General features: G+C 47.3%; 1 protein-coding gene across 2 annotated transcripts in view; it reads left to right on the forward strand.

The window, feature by feature from the left end:
- The window catches only part of EEFSEC (eukaryotic elongation factor, selenocysteine-tRNA specific), a 245714-nt gene that overhangs the window by 72195 nt on the left and 157909 nt on the right, over nucleotides 1-15610 (forward strand). For both annotated transcript variants that reach the window (XM_034998286.1, XM_034998287.1), the window contains exon 2: nucleotides 11712-11919. In XM_034998286.1, the coding sequence (XP_034854177.1) occupies nucleotides 11712-11919 (208 nt within the window). The remainder of the gene's footprint in view (nucleotides 1-11711; nucleotides 11920-15610) is intronic.

Consider the following 15610-nt stretch of genomic DNA (forward strand, 5'->3'; position numbering starts at 1 on the left):
TTAGGCATACAGATAGGGGAGGCTGAAGTGGGGTCCAGCATGTTCCCTGCAGAATCTGTGTATGTCTCCCTCTCAGACATTGGCCCTCATTCTCACTGTGAGCTGCACACCTGCAGGTGTTTCTCCTCACATCTCTCCATAGGAAAGGAAGATGTGTGTACCCTGAAACCCAGGGCCTGCCTGCTTCTAGAGATGGAAAGACTCCTGGTGAAACTTCCTGTAGAGTTTCCCTTCGGGATCACAGGGTGCTGTCTTCAAGAGAAATCCTCTCAGGTGCCACTTCAAGGGGGGAGGCCTGGTGGACCAAAAACGGCCTTACATCAGGCAGACCCAGGTTTGGCTCCAGTTTCACCATGACCTAGCCGTAGGAGTTGAGCCATCTGGCTCGAACTATCTCTGCACCCCTCACCCCACTGGCTGCTTCCCTTTTTTGCCTCCCTCCTCTCTCTCCTGTCTTCCCTCCCCTGCTCCATGCCCTCCTCTCTCACACTTAGCACTTAACTTTACTCTTCTGAGCCTCCAGTTTCTCATTTGTAGATGGCTATTGCTTGGGACTATGGCCAGCAAGCTTTAGACCCTCCGTAACTGGTTAGCCGTTAGGAACGGTGAGCCTCTTGCTCATTTTCACATTGGAAATCACACTGACAGGGCCCTAGGGTTATGGAGTTTTAGTGAAAATATTGACTTAAAAAGTAGCGTTTTCCCCAGGGCACCTTGATCAAAGCATTGGGAAGACCTGGGATACACTGAATTACCCAGGTCCCCGTAATGCTGGGTCCTCCTGTTCTTGTGGACCAGGTACCTTCTTTGTTCCAAGCACTGTGTGAGGCGCATAACTTTCTAAAAGGTTAGCAGTGGTTTTATCTCCATTTCACAGATGAAGAAATAGGCCCAGAGGGTTTAGGTGTTATGTGAGAGGCACAGCAGCTGGTAAGTGGAGCAGAGATTCAGACTTAAATCCGAGCTGACCCTCCCCAAAGCTTGTGCTCTTCACACTCCACCATGGGGCCTGACTGTAACCTCTGCCCCAGCACCTGAGCAGATCCAGAGTGTCAAGTGACTACATAACAAAGATTCAGGAATTCTCTGTCCCTCGTAAGGTCCTGCTGTTTCTGGTCGATCACCAGGTCTCAATATTGATTCGTACTACTTGGGGAGCGGGGGGGCTCCCTGGTTTAATTCTGAGATTCTGGGCCACCTTCCTGTGCCCACCCCTGGCTGAGAGACCTGAGAGAGACTGGATGACCCATGGGACAGGGTCTCTTTCCTTTGTGCTGTGAAGTTCGCCTCAGCCACTCTAGGACGGGCTTTCTTTGTGATTTACATTCCCGTGTCCACCGCTTACTGTTTTGTCCAGAAGAAGTTCTTGAATCCATATTTGGTGATTTGTCTCTCTGTTTCCCTCCCCCCACCCCAAGGTGTCTGCCAAAATCCTGTATAATTCGTATCATCTCCCAAGCTGTTACAGTATATGAGGGCAGAGGATAATTTTGTTATATTTTGAAAAAAGATTCTCAGCAAAAGTAAGAAAGGAGGGGGAAGTTTTCATACTCACTGCATGAAATAGACAATATTTCCTGAAACAGGAGATACGAACCTCAAAGAATTTAAAATAAAACATTCATTTTATTATTTTTTTAAAGAAGGAAAACGAGGGGGAATAAAGTAGAATAGTCAGTCTTTTTATCCTAAGTACAGATGAAATTGATTAAACCTTAAAGACTGGCCTCCGTACACCCGGTTTATTAATTGAAGAATTTCCTCTTACCCAGAATGGGAAGTTCACATTAAAATCGAGCTTGCCCCTGAGTGGCAGTGACACTTGAGAACTGAACATTTTCCACAATCCCATTTTCTCTTCGGTGCTAGAGGAAATCCTAAAATGGTTAAAAAGGGGGGGAGGGGGCTTACAGGGGAGAGGGAGCCGAAACCGTACATTTTAAGGAAGCCTTCTTTCATTTCCTTGTAAAGCATGAAATCAAATTATAGCTCATGGCCCACAATTATTTTATTTCTACATTTCAAATTCCATTTTCTGCTCCTTTTCACTGCTCTAGAACAGGAGTTGTACTGTTGTGCAAAGTCAGCTAAAAAGATTACCCCAGATAGACTATGACACAGTAGCTTAAAGAAGCAAACAGGCAAAACTCCCTGTTAAGTGGGGAGTCGAGGCCCTGCAGAACCTGTGCATCTGCCTCCATCCGGAAAGGGGGTGGCAGAGGCCAGCACCCCCTTTGGCCCTTTGATCCAGGGAGCACGGACACCTCTGTTCTTGCTGCGATGCCTGACCCTGCCTTTGCCCCTCTCCTGAGGGGGGGCAATGTGAATGGTGTTTACTCCAGGGCCTCCTAAGGGTGGGCCACCTGCCTGGTGACGAGGAGCTGGTACAGGGGTGTGCCTGGCCCATGATTAATACTCCTGCTTGACAGGGTTGGAAGGTCATGCCTATTCCAGTTCTCATCCTGCCCCTTCCGTTCTGTCGGAGGGAGACTCGTTTTAGTGCTATAGGGTGTCTTACTAGCTCTTGCTGATCCCTGGTCAGCAGCCAGCAGGCCTCGGGTTCAGAGCTGTAGCAGCCAGCATTATCTAGTTAGCGTTTAACAATATTGCACCACGTCGCTTTGTGTTCTTGTTCTGTTTATCTTTATGCTTAACTTCTACTCATGGCAAGTTTCATGCATTTATTGTCATGTAAAGTTCTTTTAAATATAAATGCATTTGAGATACCAAAAAAAAATGACTTAGCCCACATAAGTAAATAACCATATAAGTGGTATCCACAGGCATGGCAGAGATGAGAGGTGATGCGTGGACAGGGAGCCCTGGTGTAATTCATACTCCCTCCCTGCAGCCCGCCAAAACTGTTCTGAAGACCTCCAGCAAAGAGCCCTCTAATTGTGTAAAGATGTCATCTGCATCTTTACTAGCCCTGCCTCTCAGGAAGTTCTCTTATAGATCTACCTGAGTTCCTTCATGCTTCCGTTCAAGATCACTTCCTTTGTATTTCCCTCCAATGAGGAACATGTGGTCTCAACCTCTGAACTTGACAGCTCCTGATTTTCTCTTCCCTTGGCCTTGTGGCGGGCACATGCTGTGTGGTAGCATACTGCTCTGGGTTTGACTTCAGACCTCCAGTTGCTAGCTGTGCGGACTGTGGGAGAGTCACTTCAGATCTCTCCAAGTCTCAGTTTCTCCATTTATAGAAAGTGTGCATAATAATAAATTCCTCCTTCTTGGGCTGTTGTGGAGATTGATTGGAATTGTGGGCATGGTGCATTCTTGGGCATTCAGTGAATGTTCATTTTCTTTCTCCATTTCCCCAACTTCCTGATACTTTAGTCATTGTTTTATTTATTTTTTTATTTTGAAATAATTTCAAACTTACAGAAGATTTGCAATAGTACAGAGAACTCCCACATGCCCTCCACTCTTTAGTTACCCTTAGGACCGACCGTCTCTGAATGTGTTGTCTGGTTTTGGTGCACCCGGGCGTGGGGGTTGCTCTCCAGCAAGTCTGACAACCGCCGACTGGGGGATGAGGACAAGTCTGTGGTTCCTACATCAATCTTGTGGAAGGGCAGAATGTCATTAACGAAACATCTTTATGACCCCTAGACAGACATAATGGGGTCTACCTCCATCTCTCTTCTGCCGCCATCCCCCAACGTTGCATTGTTACAACTTGTAGAATCAAGTCCAGGCTCTTTAAGGAGAGTTTCCTAGCAGGAGAGATGCATGCCAAGGATGGTGTGTGAGATGCTTTTATGTGTGCATAGGTACCGCATTAAGAGACATCAAGCACTGCAAGAGAGTTATTCTGTCTTCAGGGTTCTTTAAATCCTCTGAGTCCATTAAGGAAAAGGTGTCTCTCTGTTCGGTGTCTGGAGCTTTAACACTTCTCAACATTGTGAGCTCCGTACCTATGATAGCAACTGTGTCTGGCTAGAATGTAAATAGTGTTTTATTTTCGTGTACTTGTTTTTGGTCCTTTTTTTTTTTTAATTTTTAAAAACAAATTGATTTTGAATCAGTAATATATGTGTGTGGTTTGAAATTTAAAAGGTACAAAGCATAGACAGTAAGAAATAGGTTCCGCATGCACCCATTCCCTGCTTACCTGGTTTACTTCCCCAGAGATAAACGACTGTGATGTTTCTTGTAAAAATTCCAAGGACAGTGATTTCAGGCATATACTTTCTCATGCACAGCCTGTAGAGATGGCAGTATACTGTGTACGCTCTCTTGGTAGGACTTCCACCTCGGGGATAGGACCGCTCTGTGCTTTTCAGTAGCTGTGTAATATTCTGTTACGTGGTTATCCTAGAATGTAGGTAACAGCCTCCCTCCTGACGGGCAGCTAGGCTGCCTCCACATTTTGGCTACTACAGACGCGTTGCAACAATGGCCTTGAATGTGCCTCATTTGCATGTGGGGTGTTGCTGGATCACTGCTGGATCACAGTACACACTTTTGATGGTTGTTGCCAGGATGGCCTCCAAAGAGGTTTTGTCAGCACATGTCCCAAATGGACAGGACTGTCTGTCTCTCCACATTCTTAGTGGCAGGGTGTCGTCAGTGTTTGGAGGGACGACGTGGCCCTGGAGCGGCAGAGCTTGACTTTGAATTCTAGCCCTTTCCTCCCAGTCCTGTGACCTGATCTCATCTCTAAATAGGCGTAGTGATGCAAGGTTATGTGGAGGGTGCTAGGAGTCAGTAGCACCTGGCAGGGCAAGGACTTACTACTCCTCTGGCCCTTTGATTGTGGTATTATTTTGTCAACCCACCAGGTGAAAAAACTAGTCTTAGCGTCATTTCAATTTGCATTTTTCTTGTTATTGGCGAGGTAGGGCATCTTATTACATGTCTGAGCTCTGTGTATTTCTTTTCTTTGCCCTTGCTTCTTGTCTGACTTCCCTCCAGCCACCCCACTCTCCTTGCTGGTCCTTGGACACCCGGACCCCCTGACAGACACCCCATACGGTCTTTGCACCGGCCCCTCCCTCTGCCTGGAATGCTCTTCCCCTGGTTAACTGCCAGCTTCTCTCCTCCGCGTCCTGGCTCAAATAGCTTCTTCTCCGTGAGGCCCATCCTGACAGCCTGAATTAAAATTGTAACCCTCCTGCCTCCTGTACATTCCTGAGCCGTTTTTTCCTGCTCTCTTTTCCCCCAGGACACTTACCATCCTCCCCCCGTCTGTGAGACTCACGTATTATATGTGTTGTTGGCTTTTAGCGTTACTTCACTGGCTGGTGAGTCCCTCTTGTAAGACTGTCATCTGTCCTCATCTCTGGTGTGCCAAGCAGCAGTCTAAGGTCTGGCAAGTAGGAGGTGCTCAGTGAATGTGCTTAGTATGAGCTATCTGGAGAGATTATTGCCATTTTGGATTGGACCATTACTCTTTTAATTATCAGTTTGAAGAAGCTTTTTGACGATTAAGGGGAGTAGTCCTTTGTGGCTAGTGCGTCCCTAGTCATGTTGGCCTTTATCATATTTTTGTCCATGCAGAAATGTTTGATTTTTATGTTGTTGAATTTGTCAGTCTTTCGTATTTTTTTTCTTTTTTATATCTTTCTGGTTTTGTGTCTTACCTAGATGGGTTTTGTTTTGTTTTAAGATTATAAAATTTTTTTTCACGGTTTCTTCCAAGATCTTTATGGTTTTATATTTTTATGTTTAAAGCTTTGGTCCTTGGAAATTTATTTTGGTGTGATGTGTGAGGTAGAGCCTCAACTTTAGTTTTCTCTAGATGGCTGCCTGCTGTCCCCGTGTCCCAGGTGAGTGCTTTTCCCCCCGTTGACACATGTGGACAGGGAGGCCCAGGGAAGGACGGCTACTCACCCCATCTCGCAGCACGTCTCATTCCTCACCACCGCCCTCTCTCAGCTCTGCGGGGGTTTTGCCACGAGTCGCCAGCATTTATTGTTTTTTGGCTTTTCTTCCTTTTGGCGGGGGCCCAGCACCTCTATTTGTCTGCTGTCTTGTCCACAGCTGTGTATTTGTTTCCTCGGTCTCTTACACGGGCTCTCTTTGTTGTTTCCCCTGTTCCTCCACTGCTAACATCGCTCCCATTGTTCTCCTCCCGGGTTTCTTTAGGTGCTGATGAATGCCTCCTTTCGCTGCCTCCTGGAGAACCGTGCCTCTGGCTTGGGATGCGTCCTAGAGGACTCTGGCGGTTTGCCTTTGCACCTTGTCTGCTCTCCTTCCTCCTCCCATCCTCAGGGCCTTTCCCGCTTGCTCTTCGGCATGCTGGAGAGTTCCCAGGAGATGCGGCAATAGCCAAGAGGCAGCTGGCAAAAGAAAAGGAAGACATTTTTAAGTTAGTCAGCCCTGGGTTCTAGCCCTGATTCTCCTGTTTACTGTCGTGTAACGAGACCTCAGATTTCTCTTTATTAAAATGGGAGACTCTCCTCCTCATGGGATTTGGTAAGGGCAGAGCTAACACACATCAAGCATGGGTCATGAGCCCATGTGCCTGTTAGGAGCCGGCTGGTGGCATAAATGCCAGGGTATGAGGCAATAGGGAGTTGTGAGGAGAGGGAGGGTTGTTAATTCGTCGTGGGACCTGGAAGATGTCCAGTCCTGCCTGCCCAGGTTCTCCTGCTTGGGTGTCTCCCTGCTGGCCTGGTGGAATTCGGCAGGATGTTTGTGGAGGACCCTACCTTTGCAGGCTGGGTTAGAACAATAAGGACTTCCTGCCCATTGGTGGGCACAGTGCTCCCAGCTGTTGGCTGGCACTCACCAGTGCCCCCTGTGAGGGCCCTCGGAGATACTGCTGGATTGGGGGAGGTATTGCTAGTATTTGTTCCATGCTGCCATTAATACTCTCCCTTCTTCTCAGCCAGTAAAGGGCATGGGGCCTATGGGGGAAGGAGATGGCCCCTTTTGCGCTTCTATGGTGCTGGGCACCGTGATACAAGTACCTATATGATAGCAGCTTGTGTTTATTGAGCTCTTAGTATGTGCCACGCGCTGTGCAGGCCCCTGCCCTGTAAGGTGTTGTGTCTGGGTCGGCAGGCTACAGGGGAGGGATCCCAGGCTCCGAGAGGTCACAAGGTCTCTCTGCCTGAGGCTGCACAGCTGGCAGGAGGGAAGCGGTGCCTGGGCTTGGGGGCTGGCTCCTCCGCCTCCCCGCCTCCCCGCCCTGCATCTCTCATGTGCCTGCCAGGGCATTGCAGGTGGGCTTCCAAGCCATGCTATTTTCCTCCCGCCAAAGGGCAGCACCCACCCTCCCCCCACCCCGAGGATTCTTTTGCTCATGTGCCCCATTTGCAAGTATGCCATCCCTCTGGGCTATCTCCTACCTCCGTGTCTGAGATTTTCTATCAGGTCCGTAGAAATCAAAATGGAGTTATTGTCCCTATTTTACAGACGAGGAATGAGAGCTCAGAGAGGGTATATAGCATTAAGAAACTTCCCTTTGTCTGAAATTGTTCCTACCAGAAAACCATCATCTGGTAGGAACAAGGGTCACGGGCACTGGGGCCTCCTCCAGTGACTGGGATCTCCTTTGGCTTTCTGGTCCCCTACTGGAGGGGCTGGGCCTGGCCAGCGCCTCCAGTCTGTTGGACTCCTGGCCTGTCCTGCGGTGTGTGAAGTGACCCTGGCAGTTGTGTAGTGGCATGGGACATCACGAATGTGTGACTCCAGCGAGGGGAGGCAGGGAGGGCAAGGAGAGGGGCTGGCGGGCAGTGTGTGCAAGTCAAACATGCCACCTGTGCCCTGGTGGGTGCTAGGTCCATGGACACCATGGGGGCCCCATGCCTGACCACTCCGAGAACTCTTCCTTCTCCACGCCCCACACTCAGTCAGTAACCTCACTCCTTTGTCCACATGTGTTTGCCTGGGGGGCTCCTGGACAGGTGGGAGCAGTACGACTCTGAATGTGAGGCTGGGCTGAGAGCTTGGCTCAGCACTGACAGCCCTAAATGCAGCTCTGCTTACTGAGGGCCCGGCGGGCCTTCCCCTTTGATTCCCCCGCCAACCTCTTGCAGTGGGCATCTTTGTTTAGATTCTGATTTACAGATGAGGAAGCAGAGGCCCCCACTGGGGCTGTGGTTTGAATGCCTGGTTGGGTGTCTCCAAGCCCTGCTCCCACCTCTTCCTCCCACTCGTGGCCCTTGGCTCCCCACCTGAACATTGACCTTCTTTGCTAAGCCCCTTCCATATCCAAACCCTCTGATTCTGTGCTGAGGAGGGCAGGACAGACAGCCCTGGTTCACAGCTGTACACTGTACTGTGCCAGTAGGAATCTGACAGGGAAACTTCAGGTCACTGTACTTTGAGGAAAGTATGCAAAAGGAGGAAAACTAAGTTGCACAGAATGGACACACACCTGAGTGGACTCTCTATAAGGGGGCCAAATGGCCCCCATATTATGGAAGTCTTGACACCTCCTGGCAGAGAGTCAGGGCCAGGACAGGTGAGCCTGTATTGGTGTCAATCCAATACTGGGTTTTCACCCTCGCTGGATAGCTTGGGACAAGTTATTTAACCTGCCTGAGCCTCAGTCTTCTTGCCTGTAAAATAGAGAAGCAAGCAATACATTGAATAAATGAATACAAACAATAGCAATGAGGGCACCTTGGGATTGTAGAGCTGCAGCCCCTCCTCCCACCCTGGGCCCCAAGGGGGACTTCTGACCCCTGCTCTGCTGTCCTGCAGTACCCACAGGGGCATGCACCTGTGTCCCCACCCATGTACAGAGTAAGTGCTTCACTCTGGACACAGGATCGCTCAGGGACACAGGATGCTGTGGTAGAAAGAAGCCAGTGGGTCCGAGTTCACATTGCTCTGACTGAGTCCTTGCTCCTGACCTTGACTTGGTCACTTCACCTCTCTGAGCCTTTGTTTTCTCATCTGTGATACCCACATGGCAAAGTTGAGGTGCAGTTAAGACGAGAAGCAGATCTGTAGAATACCACATGCTTGCCACAGTTGGAGTTGTAGAAGGAAAAGCAGTCAGAGCTGCTCATGTTATTGAAGATTTCCTATGGCCTAGGTGCTGTTCTGAGCCCTCCCCACATGTTGTCTCCTTTAGTCTTCACTGCGGCCCACTGACTGGGCTCATCCCTGTCCTCATGCTCGCGAGGACGCCAAGGCACACAGAGGTCTGATGTATTTAGGCACATGGGTCATATTAATAATAGTATAGAAATGGCCACTATAATTTTCTATTATATATATATATAATATATATATATTTTATATTACATATATATTTTATGTTATACTTTATATAGGACAATGTATTTACATTGTTTATTGAATATTTAATAAGTCACCGGTTAAAAATACATTTTTATTTTAAATTTAATATTGTTTTCTCCTTCTTAGGGTGTACATAGCTTTTGATTAAAAAATCAAATTTTATGATTAAAGATGTGATTTTGAGGTTGCTAAAATGTTTGAAGTTTTATATTCCGTTTCTCTAGCCGAAATCTTTTCTCTGAACACACTTTTTTCTTCAATCTCAGAAGGAAAATTACATCTCACAGATAACTTACACTTTGTTAAATGCTGACCTTTGTAAGTTTTTCTTTATTTTTATTTTTGAAAAGATTAAGATATATAATCTACAGAATTGGAAATTGTAACTTTTTAAAGTACTGAGAAACTTTAACCCTGTTATAATTATTCTGCAAACCTTTAAAGGGATCTATAGTCAGAACAACTAGATGAAAAGGTCTGATAGACGGAAAAATATAGAGGGTCATTTGTAAGCTGCAAGTTCCTGACTTGTGTTTCCCGCCCACTTGTTCGCTGTGCCCCTCTGGTCTCAGAATGGTTTCCTACCCTGGGTTCGTGGGAATTGGGAAGGACACTGTTTGATTCATTCTTTGGAATACTGGGGATTTTGAAAAAGACAAGACGGGCCAGTTATGTCACTTCCTGTCGTCTGATGAAAAGTTTGAGGACGAAACGGGAGTAACTGAGAGCTGCTGCTGGGCAGCGGGCACTTGCCTGCTGCTGACCCCTGGTTCGCAGTGGGGCCTGTCAAGTCGCTGTGACCTCTGGTCTCTTTAGAAGTGCCTGATGTTGGCTGCGCCTCAGCGGGTCTGCTCGAGAGCCTGGCCTTTTGGAGCAAAGCTGTGTGCTCCTCTCAACAAAGGCGGCTTGTAGATGCTGGAGTAAGGCCGCAGAGGAAATCCTCACCAGCCTGAGTGTTTGGGGCCTGGCTGCACTTGTCTTTCTGGGTTTGTCAGGCCAGTTTCATTTCTGTCCCCAGGAGCCCAACAGGCATCATCAGTAAGATAGGCTAAATGCATGGAATACATGAGTCCTTCCCCTTCAGCCACTGGGCCCAGACAAGGCATTCCTGGGTAGTGGTGTATACCAATAGGGAATTGAGTCACGGGGCTAGACTCTGAGTCCTGCCTAGAGCCAGACACCTACTGTTTTTCCCACTGTGCAGGTCAGTGGTGACCAGGGAAGAGTGCTTCAGTGGTGGGGCCAGGCTCCCTGGTGTCTGGTGGCCTTTGGTGCTCGTTGGTCTAGAGCAAGTAGCCCCATGACTCTGAGTCCCACCTTCTTTGAAACAGTGGTTGTGGAGATTAAGTGGTTGACTAGCACGCAAGGTGAATGTGCCAACAGGAAAGACTGCCCCTCCTCACCTTCCCTCCTTTCCCAGGAGTGAGCTTGGGTCATGAGTCACCCATCCTCTGTAGCACCATGACGATAATTTGGTCCTAAAAATCCCTTCTGGGGCAAAGGGGAAAATATCTGCATATTCCTGTATCCCCAAGATAACACCTTTTTTTTTTTTTTTTTTTGTGAAACTACTTAAAAATCCTATTAAAAAGGACACATTCCCTTCATTGGCTAACATTAGTTTTCCTAACATGGGTCAGGGCAGTTTCCTTTCATTGACTCCTCTGTAATTTGTCCCTCTGCTGCTGTTCAGCTCAGCTGTGGCTGTGTATTTAGGGCGTGCTCACAACCAGGCATGCCTGTGTAATATAGAGTGCACACACACACACACACAACACCCCTATATGTACACGTGCACACACACACACTTACATATATGGTATTCACTGTTGAGGTAGCTGAACCTTGGATTGCTCTTACCCTCCCTGAAAGAGCAGGAGCTTCCCACCCAGAATGGAAAGGACAGAAGAAGTGAGTAGCTATATTGCAGCCGTGGGTGGGAGGATCATGACGAAAACCAACTACTGTGAGGAGAAGACCCAGGAATCACAGAGGACACAACCTCCAGGCCTCCACATTAGTTTTCTGATCTTTCTGTCTGCTGTCTTGGCAAGGCCAAATCTCTAGGCATTTGCCAAGTCTAAAACTGAGATATTTCCTGCTTGGATATTTTTTCTTAGGTAGGATGGAATGAAAATGAGAAGATTGAGGCAGTAAAATGGTGTGGGTTTTGGGGTCCCCCAGCTCTGCTGCATGCTGGCTATGGGGCTCTGGGCGAGCTCTCTGTATTTCACGGGCCTCAGTTTCCTTCTCTCCAGATGAGGTAACGCGTCTATCCCTCATGGTGGTTGGTCATGAGGACTCTGTGAAATCACGTGATCAGAGTCCCTCCCCTGAGGCCGGAGCTAGAAGGTGTGTGGTGGTCATTCATTTCCCACCCCACCCACTTTTATCTTAATACTTTAATTTGGCTGATTTTGCTTAACCTCAAACATCAGGCCACTTTCTGCAGAGTCCTCTCCCCCATTTCCCTTTCTAATCTTGTCTTCTCTCTCTCCTTGCAGGGGCCCAGATCATTGATCTGATGATGCTGGTCATTGATGTGACCAAAGGGATGCAGACCCAGTCAGCGGAGTGCCTTGTGATTGGGCAGATCGCCTGCCAGAAGCTGGTTGTGGTGCTGAACAAAATAGACCTCTTAGCTGAAGGGAAGAGACAAGCAGCGATTGATAAAATGACCAAGAAAATGCAGAGGACCCTGGAGAACACCAAGTAGGTTTGTTGATGAGTGGTGTATCCACTTGTATAAGCTGGTCCTGGGGCACAGGTCATTTCATTAACACAGATTGGGTAGGCAGGTGTCAGCCGTGGGTCCTAGTAAGTGGGATCTTGCCTGGCATTTACTCTCATCAAGGGTAAAGGCTAAAATGCTGTTGCAAGAGACCAAAAAATACAGAAGCATGAGGAAACTAGAAGTTGATTTTCTAGGTAATTTCTTAATGTGAACGGTTGGAGGGGGTTCTTCTCTGCACAGCATTCAGAAACCCAGGCTTCCTCCATCTTGCTGCCCTTCTACTGTAGGGTGTGTCCTTGTCCGTGTGGTCAAAGCCAGGCATGGGCACTACTGCGTTCACGTTTGAAGGAGGGTCCAGTGTGTCAGGAATGCCTGGACCTAGAAGGGGCACACACCCTTCCCACAGATTCTGTGGGTGAGGGAGGACTCAGTCCTACCTGCTCATGTCACCCATGCCGTGGTGTCAGAGAGCCCGGGAAACGGATCCCCTCACCATCTGCTTAGCTGCAACTCGGTTATCAAAAGGGGGAAATTGGTTTTTTGGTTTTTTTAATATTTATTTATTTATTTTTGAGAGAGAGAGAGAGAATGAGAGCACACAAGCAGGGGGAGGGGCAGAGGGAGAAGCAGACTCCCCGCTGAGCAGGGAGCCTGAGGTGGGACTCAATCCCAGGACCCTGGGATCATGACCTGAGCCAAAGGCAGATGCTTAAACGGCTGAGCCACCCAGGCGCCCCAGTGGAGCGTGGTTTTGGTGGACGACTGGATGTTTCTGTTTCAGAGGACTGTTAAATTGGATGGATGGATGGATGGACAGACTTTGCTGTTGGAGGGGAGACCGGGAAAGACAAAATCACAAAGGACTGTCGTAGTATTTCACACCAATGGGTTTGTGATTTTGTCTTGCGGAAAGTAGGGAGTCCTTAATGAGTTTGTGCAAGGAAGTGGCTGAAAGGTTCTCCCATCCAGAGATAGCTGGCGGCAGCTGGAAGGATGGCTTAGTGACGAGGATCCAGGGGGAGAACAGACAGGGAGAGGCAGCGTGGTGGTGTTCCCAGGGAGAGAAATGTGGTCTCCGTTAAGGCTGTGGAGGAAGGGGAGGCTGACCTGGGGAGACCTTTAACAGGAGAAGCAACAGGCCTTGTCAAGTGATTGACTCTGCTTACTGTCCATGGGGGTGGCAAGGTGGCAGTGCTGCTGGGCAGCCTTGGGGGTGGTGGGAAGGGTGGGGGGACAGAGCTGCCCGCTCGCTCAGGCGGCCGCAGGAGTGACTTACTCTGATGTGGTCAAGAAAATGAGAAAATGTCCTTGTTGAGCACAGAGTGTTGGCAAACCTCATTGTTTTATCAATTCCTCTCTTCCTCTCCGGGCTAGTGCCTTTTGATCAATACTAAATAGCGGTCACTGGGAGACAGCGATGCTTCCTCTTTGCTATGCAGCCTGAGACAATATCCTGCTCCTTCCACCTCTCCTTCTCCTGCCTGTGGAGGGCAAGCAAGTAGAGAGTGTTTTTGTTTCCCCGTCATAAAGATTGATATGCCTTCCCATTTATGATTTTTTTTTTCAGATCCAACACCTGCAACTCTCCCTCAGAATTCTCAAGTTGGTTAAATTAAAGCTCCAGGCCTGTGAATGGGCCAAATATGTCATAAAAGATTTCCTAGCGCTGCCTTTTGTTAGCAAAATTCATCAATCCGATAAAATCGACACATTTAGATAAGTGTTGCATAAGAATTCAGACTTTGTTATTCCCAACGGAAGTGGATATGAGACTGTAAAAAGGAAGATAAAAAATTATATCTTCTTTTTAGTGAGTTATTTGATCTCCCTGCCGTTTTATTTACTTGTCAGAAAGGGGAGAACAGGTCCTTTGGACTCCTGCATAAAAACCCAGTACAATGTCAGTATCATTTGCTATATAAATGGGACCTTCTGGGAAGGGCTTGGGATACTTTTAAGGGTGAATTAATACTAATTATTTTGAGTGGTTAAATTTAAGGCAAATTCTCACTTTGCATTTTAAATTACTATTCCTGTTTTAATTTATTGCTTGAAGGTCCAGTTGTGGACTTTATCACACATCCAGGGGAAATTGTCCCCCTGAAGCCTTTTCTGTCTTCATCCAGTGCCCAGAGGGCAGAGAGAACAACCCCCATACTGGGAGGGATTGCCCCCCGTTGGGTTGTAGCCAGTGGGCTCAAGGGCCCCGGGGCCAGGCCAGCTTGTAAGAGAACATTAGCTTTGACCTCTGTGCAGCAGAGAACTTGAAGTTATTTTAAGTGACCATTTCCTTTCCTGTGGCCCCTGGTGAAGTGAGTCTTGTGTAATTGCTGCTCCAAATGCGAAGAAACTTTGTACCTACAAAGGAAAAATTGGGCTGACGAATTATGTAAATATCAAAACCTAAAAACATGAGACCTGTTAAAAAACATAACTTATTTTTTCCCATCCGAAGAGCAATCGAAAGAAAATTGGGAAAAAGAGAAAAATGATTAAAAGAAAGAAGAAGCCACCCAAATATTTCTTTTCTCAGAATAGCTGCTGACATTTGGGTTTATTTCATTCCTGTCTTTTCACTGTGTATCATATTACCCCCCCTTTTTCCTCCACGTTACTTTGATTGTAGTAAAATCTGCATAACATAATATTTGTTATTTTACCCATTTGCAAATATACAGTTCACTGGCATTAAATACATTCACAAAGATCCCAGGGTCCTGTGATTGAGTCCAGCATCTGGCATTGGGCTCTTTGCTCAGCAGAGAGCCTGCTTCTCCCTCTGCCTGCAGCTCATCCTGCTTGTGCTCTCTCTCTCTCTGACAAATAAATAAAATAAAAATCTTTAAAAAAAAAAAAAATTAAAAAAATTCACAAAGCTGTGTGCCCATCACCACTCTCTATGCCGAAAGCGTTTTCAGAATCCGCAACATAAACTCTGTACCCCGTTTAACAAGAACTCCCCCTTTCCTCCTCCCCTCTCCTCCCCTCTCCTTCCCCACCCCCAGCAGCCTTTATTCTGCTTTCTGTTTCTTTAACTTTGCTTATTCTAGGTACCTTATAGAAATGGAATCCTGTGTTTGGCTTTCTGTGTCTGGATTATTTCCCTTAGTGTAATGCTTTCAGGGCCCATCCGTGTTGTAGCCTGTGTCAGAATGTCACTCCTGCATAGTGAATAGTGTTCTGTTGTATGTATGTACCTTATTTTGTTTGTCCATTCATCTGTGGATAAACACTTGGCTTGTTTCCTTTTGGTTATTGTGAATAATGCTGTATGAACATTGGTGTACAAATAGCTATTCAAGTCCCTGCTTTCAGTTTCTTTGGGTCTATACCTAGGAGTGGAATTGCTGGGTCATGTGAAAGTTTTATGTTTAACTTTTTTGAGGAACCACCAAACTGTTTTCCACAGTGGCTGCACTATTTTACATTCCCACCAGCAGTGTGTGAGGGTTGCCATTTCTCCACATCCTTGCCAACACTCATCATTTTCCCTTTTTTTTTAATAGTTATCCTAGTGGGTATGAAGTGGTATCTTGTTGTGGCTTCCTCGACCCCTTTTTGTTGGTTTATCCCCCCTGGTTTTATTGAGAAATAATTGACATACATGAATATATAAGGTTATGGCGTGACACCATGATGGTTTGATTTACATATGTTGTGAAATGATTA

This window comes from Mirounga leonina, unplaced genomic scaffold (genome assembly GCF_011800145.1).
Source record: "Mirounga leonina isolate KUSES-001 unplaced genomic scaffold, KU_Mleo_1.0 Mir_94, whole genome shotgun sequence".
In the NCBI taxonomy this organism is placed as follows: Eukaryota; Metazoa; Chordata; class Mammalia; order Carnivora; family Phocidae; genus Mirounga; species Mirounga leonina.